The sequence below is a fragment of the Bubalus bubalis genome, chromosome 1 (genome assembly GCF_019923935.1).
Source record: "Bubalus bubalis isolate 160015118507 breed Murrah chromosome 1, NDDB_SH_1, whole genome shotgun sequence".
In the NCBI taxonomy this organism is placed as follows: domain Eukaryota; kingdom Metazoa; phylum Chordata; class Mammalia; order Artiodactyla; family Bovidae; genus Bubalus; species Bubalus bubalis.
The window spans coordinates 45,847,800-45,866,807 of record NC_059157.1 but is presented as its reverse complement, the minus strand read 5'-3'; the positions used below and the strand labels follow the sequence as shown (position 1 = coordinate 45,866,807).

The following is a 19,008-nucleotide window of genomic DNA, read 5'->3' as shown; positions in this document are numbered from 1 at the left end:
AGCCAGCAGCCGGCACCGGGGGACAGTGAGCAGCCAGGCTGCCACCCCCTCTCCTGGTCTGGCTCCCGGGGGCCCAGCCGGGCTTTTGTCCTGGCCCAAAATCTCCTGCAATTTAGGAACCACTTTTCCTACACCTTCCCTTAACTCGACCTACTTCAGTGGGTACCTTGTAAGCTCAAAAGTCCTTCAAATGGGACAGAATTTGCTTCCGTGGATGCCTGGGAGAGGGCTCTGGCACCTGAGGCCCCACAGGAAAAGCCTGGCAGTTTCCAGGCATCCATGGCCTGACTGTGTGTGGCCTCCAGGGACCATCCTAAGGCAGGATGGACTGACTCAGAGCACAGGTGGCCGTCCTTGCAGCCGCCACAGCTGGCCTGCCCTGGACGCCCTGCCCTTGCACACGAGGTGAAGTCACCTCCCTGAGCTTACAGCAGAGGAGGGACGAGAACAGAGATGGTTCCCACAGCCCTGAGGACCCACAGGAGACCTGGCATGGGAGGTGGGTGAAGTCAGGTGGGCGCCCAGGCTGTGTGCTGTCCTCACACGTCACCCTGAGGTCGCCCTGGGTGTGCGACCCCCGCCCCCAGAAGGGTGAGTGCAGGGCCTTCATGTGTAGATGAGTGAGTTCAAGAGGGTGGGTGGTGTGGTGCTGCCCTCTGCACCCTGCCCAGGCAGCCCCGATGGGCACTGAGGGCTCCCCCCGGGGGGCAGCAGCACCAGACGCCCAGACCCCAGGGCCAGGTGGGCCAAACCCCTCGGGCCACTCTCGGACCCCCATGCTGGAGGGATGGCTCTGCTGTGCTGGGCAAACCCACCCACCAGGACCTTCCTGAGTGTAGCAAGCAAGCGCTCAGCACCTCTCGTCCGCTTGCTGAGTTTCTGGTGGGGCAGCACAGAGCGTGGCCTGCCTCTCTGGGGGTGCCCAGCCCAGCCCTCCTGGCTCCTCCCGGGAACTCCGAGGTTACACATGTGGTGGTGGGTGGGGATGGTTGGCCAGGGCCTCCGGGTCCCGCTGCCCCCAGCTCCGGGCGGGCATGGGGCCGGCCATACAAGACCCCCTGCTGGAGGCAGGTGAGTCTGGGCTCACAGGTGGGGCCCCAAGGCCCTTCCATCCCTGGCCGCTGTACGTGGGACAGGAGCCTCCCGCAGGACCAGGCCCACAGCAGGGCTGGAGCAAAGGAGGTATGGGGTGTCACTGACTCCAGAGAAACCCAAGCAGGCACCTGAGAGCAGGGTTCTAACGTAAGTCTAGTGATGAGAAAACGTGTGGACCACACACACAATTGTGTGCACACACACGTACACCCCCGCCCCCCCCCCACACCCCTCAGCCACACACAGCACGCAGGGCTGATGGCACCAGGCTGGCTCTGGCTCCTTGGTCTACACACAGCTTAGCGTCCCCTCTGGTCCAGGAGGGCAGGGGAGCAGAGAACTGCATTTGGGGGCAAGTGTGTTGGGCTGTGGCCACAGAGGATGCTGGCAGACAAATGCTTGCCCCCCTCGGGCCCCCACAGCCAAAACATCATCCCCACGCTGTTTAGTCTCCACTGAAAAGCAAAGCTTCTGAAAAGAGTGATTTTAAAGCTATTATTGGTCACACCTGAGAGTGAATGAGTTTATCTGCTCTTTCTTGAGTGTGGGGAGGGGGCACAGGACGGCTTGGCCAGGGCAGCAGGTGGGGCGTGAAGGGGAGCAAGGCAGGGCATGGGAGGGGTCAGCACGGCTCCTCCAACCTGGCAGGTGGCACAAGGATGGTGGGGGCCAGCCTGGGAGAGGTGCACAGAGACACTGGTGCCACCGGATGGAGGAGGAGGAGGAAGAGCAGGAATCCGTGTGGACAGGGTGGTGAGGCTCTGTGCAGATGTGCAGTGCCCGCATCTGAACAAGGCACGGGGCATGCCTGCCCCAACAGGGGTGCGGGAAAGATGCCAGCCAAGCCAGGGGGCACGCCTGCCCCAGAGGGGCGGGGAGGATGCTGGCCAGCGTCCTCCCGTATCCAGTGTGGAAAGCGAGTGGGAGAGGCGACCAGCATGGCTGCTGGCCTGGGACTGGCTCCTCACACCTGTGGGACAAAGGGCGGTTAGGACAAGGGGATGCCCCCATTTCCCCAGTACCCCCATGCTGGGCAGAGCCCAGGCCTTCAGGGAGGACTGGGCACCGGCTGGCCCGATTCTCCAGGGACAGCCGCCCCAGCCCCTGGGCCCCCACTCACCTTGGGACCCAGTGGGGGCTCTGGCTTCTTCCTCCACTGGGGCCTCCTGCCAGCTGCCGACTCCCTCTGCATCTCCTGGTTCTGGGCATCAGGACAGAGACCGGGCTCAGGCTGCTGCAGAGCCCCCTGGCCCACCCCTTCCTGGGGAAGGACCCCAGGCCTTCCTCCTTCCGCCCTCTGACCCACAGGATTCCCCATGGCCATCCCACGTGCAGAGCATCTTCACTGTGCTCGGGGCTGTCCCTTCCCTGATGGGTCATCCCATTAAGAGAGGCCTGCAAGGAGACCAGGGCCAGAGGGGCACGCACGGTACCTGTGGGCCCTGCTGTGCTGACTCCTGGGTCCTGCTGATCCACAGGTTGAGCCGCGACTTCACCACCCCTGAGAGCTGCAAGTTCTCCTGAGAAGAGAGCTCCCACCATGGGGCTGGGCTGGCATCTCCAGAGGGGCCCCCTCACCACAACAAATGGCCCAGGCCACTGGACCCTCCCCAAGAGCTGTGTGCACAGCTGGGCTGGGGGCTCAGAGACAGGCATGTCCGGGCCCTCCAGTCTGCCAGATGGACGCAGAAAAGCACGGAGCTGTCCCGCAGTGCCCAGGCTCCAGTTCTGCACACCCCAGCCTCAGCGGCCTGCAGACGCCTGGCAAGCCAGAGCCACTCACCTTGCAGCCGGCAGCTGGACCCTCTCGGCTCTGGCCCACCAGCTCCTTCTCGAAGAGGTGGCGCATGCTGGTGACATCCACAGGAGCCCCAAGGAAGTCAGTGCGGAATGGGTTTGCACACTTGACAGACTCTGATCTCTGGAAGCAGGGAGCACAGGCCGCTGACCCTGGAGGGTGAGGCCTCTGGCACGCCCAGCACACTCCAGGGACTGGCCCACTCACCTGTATGGCCAAGAGGTATTGCTCCAGCTTCGGGCCTAATTTGACCGAGCTGGCTGGGAGCCTCATGCTGGTACTGCAGGGCAGGAAGACAGGGCGAGACAAAGCAGGTGAGGCCCTGCCCACCCACGGGACACTGGGCCTGCCCCTGTGTCCCACCTCACTCTGGCAAAGAGAATGCGGCCTCTGTATACAGACGGTGGGGGCTCCCTGTCCTCCTGAGACACGGTCCATTTGGCAGAACCCCCCAGACCAGGATCAGCTGCTGTCCGTGCCCTGTGGAGTCAGTCCCGCCTCAGACGCTGCTCCCCTCCCTCTACCTTCCACCCCCGGGCCCCAGACTCCCTTATCCAGATCAACCCCATCCTGCCCTCAGGCACAGGCAGCATGAAAGGCTCGTGACCTGGGTCTGATACCCCCTGAACCTGGCGCCCCCACCCTGGTCCCCATGCTGCCACGCTTGGCGGCTGGCCTCCATGTGGACTCCGCTCCAAGCCCCTCTGCTCGCCGACCCTCTGTCCAGAGCTGCCTGCAGAGCTCTCCCCACCTCACGTCCCCTGATGCCCTCCGCCCCCTGCCATCGCCCTGCTGTCTCACAGAACTCTCCCCACCTCACACCCCCTGACGCTCGCCATCTTTTGCCCTCACCCCACTCTTACAGGCTGAGCTCCCCTGACTGCAAGGGGCTCCAGCCCTCGGTTCCCATCCTGAACCCCTGGATCCTCCATGCCCCGTGGTTCCTGCACGTCTCACTCTGAAGTGAGGGCAGCAACTCCCTCATCCACTGTGTGCCCCACGTCCCCCAGCCTCGCCCACGACCGCTGGCCTCAGGGACAGTCTCGGGGCAGACAGTGCAGCATGCGTGCATGAATCCCAGTGCTTGACTCAAAGGACCCCAGCGCACCCACTCGCCCCGCCCGGCACCCCGTGGCTCAGGACTGCCCTTACCACCCCCCCGCAACCGAGCCCCCCAGGCAGCTGGACCCTCCCCTTGCTGCACCTCAGGCCTCAGCCCCACGTCAGATGAGCCCCGTGGCCCCCAGGCCCTGACCTGTGAGTTAAGGCCACCTCTGAGCTGTCTCTAGGGGGGCTCATCTGGAAAGAGAAGGAAGGTGCCAGTGAGCGGGGTCCATGGCAGCCATGGCCTTCACAAGGGAGGACTTGGCTCTCAGAACACAGCCCACCCTAGGTTCTCCCCAGCACTCCCCTCTACACAGACCCCAGCCACACCCCCATGAAAGGCCCACCTCGGGCCTGGGGCATGGCCCCTCCCATCAAGCCAGGTCAACAGTCCCCCTTGACACCCCCAGATCTTCCCAGGGTGCCTCCTGCCTGCCTCTCCACTGCCCCGAGCCCTGCAGGGAGGGGCCCACAACAGCTAGGCTCACCCTGGGGATGGTGCAGGGGCTGGAGCATTGCAGGGTGCTGCTGAAGGTGGGCAAGGCCCGTGTCGGCGAGGGGGCCTTGGCTTCAGCCTCCATGCTGCGAGTCCTCACCTGGACGGAGCAGGGGGCAAGTTATGCAGGAGGACGGGCAGCCTGGAGCTCCGCAGGCCTGGCTCACCCTAGCAGCTGCGGGGCAGTGGCAGCAGGCCAGTCCTCTGCCCCTGCCTGCTGCCTCGGCTGTGGGGGTGCAGCCACAGGCCCAGGGCCAGGCCAGTGGATAGGGCTTCTAGGGGCGGGGAGGGGAGGGCCTTCCAGAAGCATCTGAGGCATTCCTGGAGTCTGGGCCTGGGATGAGAGTGTGGTGTGGGTACCAGGTGAGATCCCAGCCCAGTCCCCTGTCCTGCGGGCAGCAGAGCAGGCAGGGAAGGGAGACACAGGTGGGGCCGGCCTGGAAGTGGGAGGACAGGAGAAAGGCAGGCAGCCAGAGATGCCAGGAGGACAGCAGATGCGAGGACAGGAGACAGGGAGGCCACCAGAGATGCCAGGAGGATGGGGAGGCCTCCAGAGATGCCGGGAGGACAGGGAGGTGTGGGGCACTGCGCACCTGCAGAGTGACAGGCGGGAGGCCGCCATCCCGGGGCAGAGGCCCCGCCGAAGACTCAGGCTCCTTCTCAGGCCCAGTGCCCCGCTGCTCCCCGGGGCTGGATGGGCACTCTGCTGAGGCTGAGTGCTCCCAGTCCTGGGGCCTCAATGGGGCCATGGCCCTGCCTGGGGCTGGCTGTATCTCAGGGACTGGGGTCTTCTCAAAGACGGTGGCTTTCTCAGACACCAGTCTCTTCTCCGAGTCGCTGGCTTTGTCTGGAACTTCCCTCTTTCCTGAGACAGCTCTCTCCTCCAGCACAGAGATCTTCTGGGACATGGAGCATTTACTGGGGCTGGGGGTCTCAGGGTCCAGGCTTGCTTCTGGCTCAAGTGTCTTCCCTGCAGCAGTAGGCTTCTAGGAGCCCGCATGTGCCCTGCCCACCAGGCCCCCCCTGCCAGGCCTTCAGTGGAGGAGTGGGTGCCTGCCAGCCCACGTTCTCCAGGGACAGCAGCTCCAACCCCTGGGCCCCCACTCACCTTGGCACCCAGCGGGGCCTCTGTCTTCTTCCTCCACTGGGGCTTTCTGCCAGCTGCCAATTCCCTCTGTGTCTCCTGGTTCTGGGTTCCGGGACAGAGACCAGGCTCAGGCTGCTGCAGAGCCCCCGGCCCACCCCTTCCTGGGGGAGGACCCCAGGCCCTCCCCCTCTGCTCTCTGACCCTCAGGCTTGCACACGGCCATCCCGCGTGCAGATCATCTCCACTGCACTCAGGGCTGTCCCTCCCCTGACGGGTATGAGAGGCCTGCAGGTAGACTGGGGCCAGAAGGGTGCACAGGGTACCTGTGGGCCCTGCTGTGCTGACTCCTGGATCCTGCTGATACACAGGTTGAGCTGTGACTTCACCACCCCTGAGAGCTGCAAGTTCTCCTGAGAAGAGAGCTCCCACCATGGATCTGGGCTGGCATCTCCAGAGGGCCTCCCTCACCACATCTACATGGCTTGGCCACCGGACTCCCCCCAAGAGCTGTGTGCACAGTTGGGCTGGGGGCTCAGAGACAGGCATGTCTGGGCCCTCCAGTCTGCCAGATGGATGCAGAAAAGCATGGAGCTATCCCGCAGTGCCCAGGCTCCAGCTCTGCACACCCCATCCTCAGCGGCCTGCAGACGCCTGGTCGGCCAGAGCCACTCACCTTGCGCCTGGAGGCTGGGCCCTCTCGGCTCTGGCCCACCAGCTTCTTCTCGAAGACGTGGTGCATGCTGGTGACATCCACAGGAGCCCCAAGGAAGTCAGTGCGGAATGGGTTTGCACACTTGACAGACTCTGATCTCTGGAAGCAGGGAGCACAGGCCGCTGACCCTGGAGGGTGAGGCCTCTGGCACGCCCAGCACACTCCAGGGACTGGCCCACTCACCTGTATGGCCAAGAGGTATTGCTCCAGCTTCGGGCCTAATTTGACCGAGCTGGCTGGGAGCCTCATGCTGGTGCTGCAGGGCAGGAAGACAGGGCGAGACAAAGCAGGTGAGGCCCTGCCCACCCACGGGACACTGGGCCTGCCCCTGTGTCCCACCTCACTCTGGCAAAGAGAATGCGGCCTCTGTATACAGACGGTGGGGGCTCCCTGTCCTCCTGAGACACGGTCCATTTGGCAGAACCCCCCAGACCAGGATCAGCTGCTGTCCGTGCCCTGTGGAGTCAGTCCCACCTCAGATGCTGCTCCCCTCCCTCTACCTTCCACCCCCGGGCCCCAGGCTCCCTTATCCAGATCAACCCCATCCTGCCCTCAGGCACAGGCAGCATGAAAGGCTCGTGACCTGGGTCTGATACCCCCTGAACCTGGCGACCCCACCCTGGTCCCCATGCTGCCACGCTTGGCGGCTGGCCTCCATGTGGACTCCGCTCCAAGCCCCTCTGCTCGCCGACCCTCTGTCCAGAGCTGCCTGCAGAGCTCTCCCCACCTCACGTCCCCTGATGCCCTCCGCCCCCTGCCGTCGCCCTGCTGTCTCACAGAACTCTCCCCACCTCACACCCCCTGACGCTCGCCATCTTTTGCCCTCACCCCACTCTTACAGGCTGAGCTCCCCTGACTGCAAGGGGCTCCAGCCCTCGGTTCCCATCCTAAACCCCTGGATCCTCCATGCCCCGTGGTTCCTGCACGTCTCACTCTGAAGTGAGGGCAGCAACTCCCTCATCCACTGTGTGCCCCACGTCCCCCAGCCTCGCCCACGACCACTGGCCTCAGGGACAGTCTCGGGGCAGACGGTGCAGCGTGCGTGCATGAATCCCAGTGCTTGACTCAAAGGACCCCAGCGCACCCACTCGCCCCGCCCGGCACCCCGTGGCTCAGGACTGCCCTTCCCCCCCCCGCAACCCCCCCCCCCCAGGCAGCTGGACCCTCCCCTTGCTGCACCTCAGGCCTCAGCCCCACGTCAGATGAGCCCCGTGGCCCCCAGGCCCTGACCTGTGAGTTAAGGCCACCTCTGAGCTGTCTCTAGGGGGGCTCATCTGGAAAGAGAAGGAAGGTGCCAGTGAGCGGGGTCCATGGCAGCCATGGCCTTCACAAGGGAGGACTTGGCTCTCAGAACACAGCCCACCCTAGGTTCTCCCCAGCACTCCCCTCTACACAGACCCCAGCCACACCCCCATGAAAGGCCCACCTCGGGCCTGGGGCATGGCCCCTCCCATCAAGCCAGGTCAACAGTCCCCCTTGACACCCCCAGATCTTCCCAGGGTGCCTCCTGCCTGCCTCTCCACTGCCCCGAGCCCTGCAGGGAGGGGCCCACAACAGCTAGGCTCACCCTGGGGATGGTGCAGGGGCTGGAGCATTGCAGGGTGCTGCTGAAGGTGGGCAAGGCCCGTGTCGGCGAGGGGGCCTTGGCTTCAGCCTCCATGCTGCGAGTCCTCACCTGGACGGAGCAGGGGGCAAGTTATGCAGGAGGACGGGCAGCCTGGAGCTCCGCAGGCCTGGCTCACCCTAGCAGCTGCGGGGCAGTGGCAGCAGGCCAGTCCTCTGCCCCTGCCTGCTGCCTCGGCTGTGGGGGTGCAGCCACAGGCCCAGGGCCAGGCCAGTGGATAGGGCTTCTAGGGGCGGGGCGGGGAGGGCCTTCCAGAAGCATCTGAGGCATTCCTGGAGTCTGGGCCTGGGATGAGAGTGTGGTGTGGGTACCAGGTGAGATCCCAGCCCAGTCCCCTGTCCTGCGGGCAGCAGAGCAGGCAGGGAGGGGAGACACAGGTGGGGCCAGCCTGGAAGTGGGAGGACAGGAGAAAGGCAGGCAGCCAGAGATGCCAGGAGGACAGCAGATGCGAGGACAGGAGACAGGGAGGCCACCAGAGATGCCAGGAGGATGGGGAGGCCTCCAGAGATGCCGGGAGGACAGGGAGGCGTGGGGCACTGCGCACCTGCAGAGTGACAGGCGGGAGGCCGCCATCCCGGGGCAGAGGCCCCGCCGAAGACTCAGGCTCCTTCTCAGGCCCAGTGCCCCGCTGCTCCCCGGGGCTGGATGGGCACTCTGCTGAGGCTGAGTGCTCCCAGTCCTGGGGCCTCAATGGGGCCATGGCCCTGCGTGGGGCTGGCTGTATCTCGGGGACTGGGGTCTTCTCGAAGACGGTGGCTTTCTCAGACACCAGTCTCTTCTCCGAGTCGCTGGCTTTGTCTGGAACTTCCCTCTTTCCTGAGACAGCTCTCTCCTCCAGCACAGAGATCTTCTGGGACATGGAGCATTTACTGGGGCTGGGGGTCTCAGGGTCCAGGCTTGCTTCTGGCTCAAGTGTCTTCCCTGCAGCAGTAGGCTTCTAGGAGCCCGCATGTGCCCTGCCCGCCAGGCCCCCCCTGCCAGGCCTGCAGTTAGGAGTGGGTGCCTTCCAGCCCACGTTCTCCAGGGACAGCTGCCCTGACCCCTGGGCCCCCGCTCACCTCGGCACCCAGCGGGGCCTCTGGCTTCTTCCTCCACTGGGGCTTTCTGCCAGCTGCCAATTCCCTCTGTGTCTCCTGGTTCTGGGTTCCGGGACAGAGACCAGGCTCAGGCTGCTGCAGAGCCCCCGGCCCACCCCTTCCTGGGGGAGGACCCCAGGCCCTCCCCCTCTGCTCTCTGACCCTCAGGCTTGCACACGGCCATCCCGCGTGCAGATCATCTCCACTGCACTCAGGGCTGTCCCTCCCCTGATGGGTCATCCCACTATGAGAGGCCTGCAGGGATACAGAGGGGCCAGATGGGTACACAAGGTACCTGTGGGCCCTGCTGTGCTGACTCCTGGATCCTGCTGATCCACAGGTTGAGCCGCGACTTCACCACCCCTGAGAGCTGCAAGTTCTCCTGAGAAGAGAGCTCCTACCTTGGGGCCGGGCTGGCATCTCCAGAGGGCCTCCCTCACCACATCTACATGACCAGGCCATGGGACCCTTCCCCAGAGCTGTGTGCACAGCTGAGCTGGGGGCCCAGCGACAGGTATGGCTGGGCCCTTTTGTCTGCCAGATGCACGCAGGAAAGCATGGAGCTGTCCTGCAGTGCCCAGGCTCCAGCTTTGCAGACCCCAGCCTCAGCGGCCTGCAGACTCCTGGCGGGCCAGAGCCACTCACCTTGCAGCTGGCAGCTGGACCCTCTCGGTTCTGGCCCACCAGCTCTTTCTCAAAGAGGTGGCGCTTGCTGGCAACATCCACGGGAGCCTCAAGGAACTCAGTGTGGGATGCGTTTGCACCCTTGATGGACTCTGATCTCTGGGAGCAGGGAGCACAGGCCGCTGACCCTGGAGGGTGAGTCCCCTGGCACGTCTAGCACACTCCAGGGACCGGCCCACTCACCTGTATGGCCGAGAGATATTGCTCCAGCTTTGGGCCTAATTTGACTGAGCTGGCTGGGAGCCTCATGCTGGTGCTGCAGGGCAGGAAGACAGGGTGAGAGAAAGCAGCTGAAGCCCTGCCCACCCACGGGACACTGCGCCTGCCCCTGTGCTCCACCTCACTCTTGCAAAGAGAATGTGGCCTCCGTATACAGACTGTGGGGGCTCCATATCCTCCCGAGACACAGTTCATTCGGCAGGACCCGCCAGTCCAGAATCAGCTGCTGTCCCTGCCTCATGGAGTCAGTCCCACCTCAGACACTGCTCCCCTCTCTCCACCTTCCACCCCCTGGCCCCCAGGACCCCCATCGCAGGTCAACCCCATCCTGCCCTCAGGCACAGACAGCATGAAAGGCTCATGACCTGGGTCTGATGCCCTCCTGAACCTGTTGGCCCCACCCTGGTCCCCTGCTGCTGTGCTGGCTAGCTGGCCTCCATGTGGACTCCGCTCCAAGCCCCTCCACTTGCGACCCTCCATCCAGACCAGCCTGCATAGCTCTCCCCACCTCATGCCTGTAAGGTGCAACCACTCCATGTTCAACAAACACCTCTCCTGTGTCAGGCCCTGCCACTTACAGATGAGGAGCAAAGACAGGCAGGGAGCTGGCCCAAGTCACACGGCAATGGGCAGGGGAGCCGGGAGTGGTGCCCAGGCCTTCATGCCTTTGTGGCCACGTGGGTGCGGTGCAGGCTGAATGCCCCATGGACCCCTCTCCAGGAGCTGGGGAGCTGCACACAAGGCTGCCCCAAATGGCCTGCAGCAGAGGGGCCCCTCCTGTGCCTCCACCCACCCGCCCGTGGCTCCGGTGAGTTCACTTGCTGGCTGAGCCTCCTGCCAGATCTGTGAACTGGGCTTGTTTGGAGGTGAGAGGAGATGCATCCCCCGAGTGGACCCCATCCTCGTGGATAGGCATGTAGGGGTGCTCAGCCTCGGGGCTGGTGGTCAGACCAGCAGCACCTCCTTCCCATCAGAGACCACAGGGGTCCACTAGCAGGAGGGGGCTGGGCTGAAGGGGCATGGTAAGCCCAGGGCCTGACGACCCCCAGGCATTGCCCCTGGTGCACGAGCCATGCACCCACCCGAGAGGTGGGTTGGCACCCTCTCAGGAGCATGGAAGGATGAACTATGCTTATAAAATGCCCAGGAAGAGCGGCCCAGCTCACCCACGCTGGTCCTGACTGCTGTCCTGACTAGGGTGGGGACCGCAGAAGGTCATCCCACTCCCCAGGCAGGGGCAGCTAGTCCATCCTCACTGGGGTCCTGCCTCCCACCCACACCTCTTGGGGTCTGGTGTGTCCTTGTCGTCTGTGGTGAAGCTCAGGTTCTGGTGTTGCCACTGGTGTTCTCGCTCCTGTTCCTCCTCATCCTCCAGGGTCGACTGCCGGGTGAGGCTGGGGGGTACGGAGGGTCAGCGGAGCCTCAGGGTGACGTCCAGAGTGTCCCCATGGCCGACATCAAGGGGAGGGGAGTGGCAGGCTGGACTTCACCCTTCACCTGCACTGGAACGGGGGTCTACTTGCCTGGGTGTCCTGCAACCCCACTGCAATGGGAGTCCACCTGCCTGGGCACCCCCGCACCCCCACTGGAATGGGGATCCACCTACCTGGGTGCCCCCGCACCCCCACTGGAATGGGGGTCCACCCCGCCTGGGCAACCCTGAACTCCCACTGGAATGGGGGTCCACCCTGCCTGGGCGCCCAGGGACGTGGCAGGATGGTCACTGCTCGGCCCGAAGGCAGCAGGTGAACCTGGCAGAGCCCGGCTTTGATCTGAAGCTCTAAGATGAACAGTTACTGAGAAACATCCCAGCTCCCCAGCTCCCCCGGGATGTCCCAGCCCCCAGACAGAGATCCCAGATGAACCAGCCATCCCCAAAGGGGAACCCAGCATTGCTTCGCTCACTGCCTAGGCACTCCGTCAGCCTCCTTCACCTCTGAAAACCAGCCTTCCCATGGGTGGGAGTGAGGGGCACAGCCTGCCTCTGGCCCCTGGTCACTCTCCCAGCCATAGTCACTCACAGTCATTCATAGTCACTCTCAGAACCATAGTCACCCTCATACCAGTCCCCCTCATAGCCACCCCCCGGACCCCACCTTCCACCATCCCGCCTCCAGCCCCATGTCCCTACAGCACCCTGCCCCAGCCTCCCACAAGTCATCCTCACCCACCTGCCCACGCACCTACCTCCCCCCAGTGGCCCACCCCCATTCTAGCCAAAGAGCAAAGAATCTCGGAGGAACCGAGCTGGGCCAGCCTCCCACTGGGAACTGTGGGGTCACAGATCCACCGGCAAAATACTGAGAAAGGGAAGTGAGCCCTGCTCTGCACCGGGAGGGAAAGGGCTGGACTTCAGAGGGAGGACAGGACAGCCTGGAGGCCAGAGGCTGGGCCCACGGGGAGGGAGGCTGAGTTTCCCCAGAGGCCGCAGGGGAAGCTCCAGGCCATGTGGATCAGAGGTACCATCCAGCACTATCTGGCCCCGATCAGAAGGGTCCGGGGAAGGCAGTCCTCTCGCCTCCCAGCATCACTGCAGGGTAGTAAGGCTCCCACCTGGTGAGCACCCAAACCTGTTCCCCAGCCTCTCCACTGCCCTATTCCTACCATGGCCTCGCCTGCCTCTACAGAGCTTCACATGCAACCACGGAAGAAGTATCACAGGAGGAGCAGACACGTTACCTGGGGGAAACCCACAAATTTTATCAACTGAATGACATATAAACCTAAGAAGCTTCCTAAAGGAAAGAGCCCCCAGACCCTGGGGAGACTTCTGCAGGGCCAGGTCAGACAGCCTGCTTGATCCTCCCACCTAAGAGGGGTCACTTCTCTGTACCTCCCCAGACCTCCTCCCTAAAAGGGGCAGGAGCCACACCATCACCCTGACCTCTTTGTTCAGGCCCAGCATCATGTTCGCTGACCTGGTGTTTAGTAAACTCATGTTTTTTGAGCAGGGTCTGCACACAAGTGGGTTCCAGGGCTCCCCGCTCGTGAACAAATGGACAGGAAGGACCAAAGACAAGGGGCGGCAGTGCTGGAGGGGACAGAGCTTCGAGGAGCCGGGTGTGCTGGCAGAGCTGGGATGTGCGGCAGTGGGCAGGGGGATGCTGAACTTAGCAGAAGGGGTGCCAGAGCGGGTGCTTGGGGACCAAGGGAGATGTGGGTTCACTCTGTGTGTGGGGAGTCACTAGGAGACTTAAGTGATGGATTCGGGACACAATTTGAAGGCAGAGTCCACTGGGTTTGCTGGGGGGCTGGATGGGGATGGGGGGCCAGCAAGGCAATGAGAAAAATGATGGAAAGTGGGCTTGAGCAGCTCCTGGTGGTGCTTTTAGAAGGCTGGGGGCCATCAGGGAGGGAGGGGTTCAGTGAGATGTCTGCAGCAGTGGTGGGGGGGGGGACGTGAAGGGTGAGGAGACACTCACTCGATGGAGGATGGGGGAGCCAGCCTGGTGGACCACAGGAAGGGGATGTGCAGGAAGGGGCCCACCAGGGCAGTGCTGGACAAAGAGGCTCCCAGACCCTTAGAAAGAGCCCGACTAGACAAGAGACAACTAGGGGTCTCCAGTAGGAGGAGCTGGTGACGCCCAGCATCTGAGAAAGGTTAACAAGAAGCAGTATCAGAAATTTGCAAACAAAGTGTGGAGAGCTTGTCCCATGGGGAGAGAAAAGGCCATGGGACAGAGCACATCCACCATGGTGCCCAGAACATGTGTGCCACCAAACGTGGCACCAGGTACGAGGGGCAGGGCGCTCCTCCTCGTGGGGTCACCAGATCTTTGCCTGACATGTGGGAGCACAAAGGGTCGGCAAACCCTAGGCATCTGCCCACACCTGGCTGTCAGGCTCGCTAGTGGTGCAGACCTCAGTGCCCCTGCCTGTCAGGGCTTGACTCCCCCCAAGTGGGTGGGAAGGGCTCAAGCCCAGGCACCACAGCCTTGATCATGGGGTGGAAACTGGACCACTCCAGGCCTCTGCCATCACTCACTCCACAGGAACCCACAGCCCCTCCAACCAGGCCCCAATGCCCTCATCCAGGTGAGAAAGACCCCCTGCACGTGGCTTCCCCTGGGTCCAGATGGTCAGCCTTCCCCCTGTGGACCCTCCCTCAAGTCCACTGTTTGGGGTCAGCCATGCGCTGCAGAGATGAGAGTCCACCCCCCTCAGGGAGACTGGCCCACAGACCCGGGACTCCCCTGCACACCTGTGGCCAGGTAGGGATGGAACACCCAGGATTCCTTGGGCCTGAGCAAGCCTGTTCCCATGCAGGCCACTCAGCCTTCAGGGGAGCTGCTGGTTGGTCGGTGAAACCTGGGTCAGACAGCGTGTGATCTGTTGGAGCCTAGTCTCGGGGAAGTGACTCACCCCAGGCAGCTTTTTGCCCAGAGGGTGTCAGCCCAGGCGTTCTGGAGTGATCCCTAGCTGTACACCAAGACCCCACTGCTCACCTCGGTGATGTGCTAACCCCCAACCACACCCCCCAGCCCAACAGAAATGTTATCTCCACCAAAGAGCTAACCCTCTTAAGAGAAGGAAAGGGAGAGAAGGACAAGAGGGGTGGAGGTCAGGCTCCCAGGGGGGCGGGTGAAGCCCCAGGAATATGGTACCCAAAGGCCCAGGGCAGTGCCAAAGAATGTTCAAACTTCTGGACAATTGCATTCATTCCACATGCTGCTAAGGTTATGCTCAAAATCCTTCAAGTTAGGCTTCAACAGGATGTGAACTGTGAACTTCCAGATTGCAAAACTGGGTTTAGAAAAGTCAGAGGAACCAGAGATCAAATTGCCAACATCTGCTGGATCATAGAGAAAGAAAGGGAATTCCAGAAAAACATCTACTTCTGCTTCATTGACTATGCTAAAGCCTTTGACTGTGTGGATCACAACAAACTGTGGAAAATTCTTTAGGAGATGGGAATACCAGACCACGTTACCTGCCTCCTGAGAAATCTGGATGCAGGTCAGGAAGCAACAGAACTGGACATTGAACAATGGACTGGTTCAAAATTGGGAAAGGAGTACAACAAGGCTGTATATTATCACCCTTATAACTTATATGCAGACTACATCATGCAAAATTCAGCTGGATGAATCCCGAGCTGGAATCAAGATTGCCAGGAGAAATATCAACAACCTCAGATATGCAGATGATACCATCCTTATGGCAGAAAGTGAAGAGGAACTAAAGAGCCTCTTGATGAGGATGAAAGAGGAGAGTGAAAAACTGGCTTAAAACTCAACATTCAAAAAACTAAAATCACGGCATACAGTCCCATCACTTCATGGCAAATAGATGGGGAAAAGGTGGAAGGAGTGACAGATTTTATTTTCTTGGGCTCCAAAATTACTGTGGATGGTGACTGCAGCCAAGAAATTAAAAGATGCTTGCTCCTTAGAAGGAAAGCTATAACAAACCTAGATAGTGCATTGAAAAACAAAGACACTACTTTGCTAATGAAGGTCCATATAGTCAAAGTTATGACTTTTCCAGTAGTCATGTATGGATGTGAGAGTTGGACCATAAAGAAGGCTGAGCATCAAAAAATTGCTGCCTTTGAAATATGGTGCTGGAGAAGACTCTTGAGAGTTTCTTGGACAGCAAGGAAATCAAACCAGTCCATCCTGAAGGGAATCAACCCTGAATATTCATTGGAAGGGGCAATGTTGAAGCTGAAGCTCTAATACTTTGTCCACCTGATGGGAAGAGCCAACTTAATGAAAAATATCTGGGTGCTGGGAAAGATTGAAGGCAGGAGGAGAAGGAAATGACAGAGGATGAGATGGTTGGATGGCATTACTGACTCAATGGACATGAGATTGAGTAAGCTCCGGGAGTTGGTGATGGACAGGGAAGCTTGGCCTGCTGTGGTCCATGGGGTTTCAAAGACATGACTGAGGGACTGAACAACAAAGGGCCCAGTGCAGTGCTCAGCACTCAGAAGCACATGTGTTTGGTGAATTCAGTGACCAGTAAACCAATAAACAAAGGAATCAGTGAGTGCTCTGACATGTGCCTAGACAGCACCGGATGCTCACAAGTGCCACTGACAAGAGGCCCCCACAACCTTGAGGAATGCGGGGGTGGGGGCACCTCCATTCTGCAGATGAGGCTTCCAAGGCTCACAGGATCAACAAGGTACATAAGGCAGGATGGCCAGTAAAAGGAGGAGCTGAAGTTCCCAGCCAGGGCAGCCTGTAAACCACAAGCCCCAGTGCCAGGAAGGACACCCAGGGAGGCTCCACCTTCTCAGGAGCCCAGGAGCTGAGCATTCAGAGGGAGTGGGGTGCCTGGGACTCCCCAGGCCGGCTTGAGCTCCAGTGAAGACTGGGGAAGTAGGTTTGGGGAGACCCAGCGGCCAACAGCTTGTCCCTTAGAGCACCAGGGTCATTGCATGCCAACACCCGGGGGTTCCCAGCCATGGCCACCAGCTGAAGCCCCAGCAGCCGCCCCTGCTGCCCTCACTACCTAGCCGGCACTTGGACATGCAGCCCTCTTTGCTTCAGGCAGGCCTTCCAGCACCCATGCTCCATCCTTAGAGAAAGGGATCTCCTGTTCTCTTCTATGGTTCGGGAAACTCCCTGCCCACTGTGCAGGGGAGAGCCAGTTTAGCTCCCTCCCCCAGGCCCTTCTTTCTGAGTCTGCCCTGCCCATGGTCAGCAGCTGAGGGCAGGGGTATCCCTGTGGGCAGGTTGACCAGCAGAACCCTTCCTTCCTAAGGGAATTGCACACAGAAATCTGCTGTGTGTCAGGTCAGGGCTCAGCTGCCTAGGAAGGGTTAGCAGGGGAGGGCACAGAGGCTGCCCCAGCGCATTCTGTGGAGGCCCAGGCTCAAAGGCCAGGACGTGCAGACCTTGGGAGGCGAAGAGCGGGTGCAGGCCTGACACCAGGCCCTGTGACCCAGGGCCAGTGTGCTGCCCGAGGGGAGCTGGCCTCCCCATGTGAGGGGCCACTGTCAGTGGTCAGTGAGGTCCCCTCCAGCCCTGACAGTCTAGGGAGAGGTGCCAGGGAGAACCAGGAGGCTTGGGAGGTGGCAGGGCTGCAGGAGGCCAGGCGGGGAAATGACTAACCCCTCACCGCTCTGTCCTGGGCACCCGACCCACCATCCAGGGCTGGGCATTTTAAACTGGCGCCAAGGATGGGCGGCCCACTGGCTCTCTGCTGCCCACCTGGGCCCTGCCTGGAGCCACACTCCTCACACCCTCCTCAATGCCCCCAACCCTCTCCTGGGAAGCTCGGTTGACAGTGACTCACAGCCCTTCCCTCTGCCAGCTGGGGCTTGTTCCCGGGAGGCGGAGGGTCCTGCCTCCAGCTGCCTCCTGGGCAAGCATTGGCAACAGCTGCAGCAGCTCAGGACCCTGGGGAGGCAGGGCAGCTTCCCCAGAGCACTCAAGCCCACCCCTGCACCCACAGGAGCCCAGGGCCTCTGAGCAGAGGGCCAGCGAAGACCAGACCCTGCACCGTCATCCTCAGTGGACATCTGAGCAGACGCAAACGCCAAAGGCAATGTCAGAACCTCCCACCCACCCAGACTTCTCTGCACTACACAAGGCCCACACGTGCATGTGCACATACACCCAAACACAGACAGGGCCCACCTAGAAACACAGACACTCCCACATCAGACCCACATGCAGAGTCCAAGACCTTGACAGCCAGCCCCACCCTCTGCACAGACCCTCCCTGGGTGCGACTGGCCTCTGAGATGCTGGGCCCCCCATCCAGAGCACTGAGCACCTCCTTTCTTGGGGCGTATCCTCCCCTCTCCAGACCTCACAGGCCTCTGCTGCAGAGAAGTGAGGACAGAGTCCAGGGGGACCCCAGCCCTGGTGGGGGAGGTACTGCCATGGGGGGGTCCCTGGAGCTTGGGATCCTTGGATGGTGGGGGGGAGGGGAGGGTCAAGGTCCGGATGGGAGGGTCTGCCCACACCTGCAGAGGCAGCCTGGCCTCACCACACAAACGCCCACCTGGGGCCAATTTCTACCAGCTAGAGCCTTCGGGTCAAGGAGTAGGGACCCACCCAGCTCCTGCCTATCCACTACATGGGCCTCAGTCTTCTGGGGGTGGCATGAGGAGGGTAAGGAGATGCTCTTGGGAGCATCTGAACTCCAAGAGGAGTTCAGGTGTCACCAATCACATGAGGGTGCTGCCTCCTGGATACCCCCCCCTCCCCCACCACCCAGGCTTCTCTGACCCTGCCTAGATGTCTAGCAGACAAAGACTAGACACCCAGTCCCTGGACCCCTTGAAGGCCCTATTCGTGAGTGAAGACTGAAGCACAGAGAGGGAGAGTGCCAAGAGAGGTTTCTCAGCCCTGACATTACCCCAAAACGCTGCGCCCAGAGCCTGAGCCTTATCCCTGGGAGGTCCCTTACCCGCTCGGCCTACTCACTGACCCTGCGAGGCAGTGTGGCCGCCTCCTCCCGGGAGGGGCCTCTCAGACTCTTCAGAGAAAGACAAGCGGTCAGGGGCGGCTCAGAAGCTGAGACTTGGCCGTTTACCTCCTGAACGTCTCCCCAACCCCCAGAGCGGCCTCTCCGGCCTGGACGGCCCTCCGCAGACAGCCTGCTCGGTCCTGCGTCCGCAAAGAGTAAGGAGGGCCAGAACCCCGGGGGCTGTACGGTGTGGCCCCGACCCTGTGGCCCCCGGAGCAGTCAGGACCCAGGCTCACCTGGACAGAGTGGCCCAGCTCTTCCTGCTAACTGACATGCCGCCAGACCGCCGCGCGTCCCGTCGGCTCCGCGCCGCCCCGCGCCCCTCCTGCGGCGCGGGTTAGGCTCACCTGGCCGCTTATCTTGGGCTGCGAGCTCACAGCTGCGCCGCCTGCAGCCTCAGATCGGCCTGCGGGTGGGGTCGTCGCGGACAGAGCCTCCCCGGTCCCGACCCTGGCCTCCCGGGTTGCCGCACCAAGGGACAGACAGACGGATGGACCTGCGGACAGGCGCCCAGGCCGCGCGCGGTGAGGCGCCCGCCCAGGGTGGGGACCAAGACTTCCTGCTTGGATCCTGTCTAATCAGCCCGCCGGGCCGCCCCCTCCCGCGGGTGCCCGACAGGGAGTGGAGTGCACCACCGGGAGTGGGGTGTCCCGGGTCAAGCCCGCTCTCCGCCCGCCGACCGG

General features: G+C 62.0%; 1 protein-coding gene across 15 annotated transcripts; it reads right to left on the bottom strand.

Moving 5' to 3' along the window:
• Positions 1–1,576: 1,576 nt before the first annotated feature.
• On the bottom strand, positions 1,577–18,684 carry LOC112582593 (ladinin-1). Of its 15 annotated transcripts, none has more exons than XM_044943337.2 (21): positions 18,562–18,683; positions 11,176–11,289; positions 9,860–9,932; positions 9,638–9,775; positions 9,288–9,374; positions 8,975–9,055; positions 8,461–8,766; positions 7,860–7,967; positions 7,523–7,566; positions 6,476–6,548; positions 6,254–6,391; positions 5,904–5,990; positions 5,602–5,682; positions 5,087–5,392; positions 4,486–4,593; positions 4,149–4,192; positions 3,101–3,173; positions 2,879–3,016; positions 2,529–2,615; positions 2,216–2,296; positions 1,577–2,065 (listed from the first exon to the last, which is right to left on the bottom strand). In XM_044943337.2, the coding sequence occupies exons 1-21, from the start codon at positions 18,597–18,599 to the stop codon at positions 2,060–2,062; spliced, it is 2,211 nt and encodes a 736-aa protein (XP_044799272.2). In that variant the 5' UTR covers positions 18,600–18,683; the 3' UTR covers positions 1,577–2,059. The 15 variants fall into 15 exon arrangements, with proteins under 15 accessions (XP_044799272.2, XP_044799274.2, XP_044799273.2 ...); XM_044943339.2 differs by having other exon boundaries at positions 5,087–5,389; XM_044943338.2 differs by having other exon boundaries at positions 8,461–8,763.
• Positions 18,685–19,008: the final 324 nt, after the last annotated feature.

Coding starts and splice junctions, on each gene's coding strand:
- LOC112582593 (XM_044943337.2), bottom strand. CDS start 18,599: ATGTCAGTTAGCAGGAAGAGCTGGGCCACTCTGTCCAG. Junction 8,767..8,974: donor AGGCCCCGCTGGGTGCCGAG/GTGAGCGGGGGC, acceptor TCCATGTCCCAG/AAGATCTCTGTGCTGGAGGA. Junction 6,392..6,475: donor AATACCTCTTGGCCATACAG/GTGAGTGGGCCA, acceptor CCCTGCTTCCAG/AGATCAGAGTCTGTCAAGTG.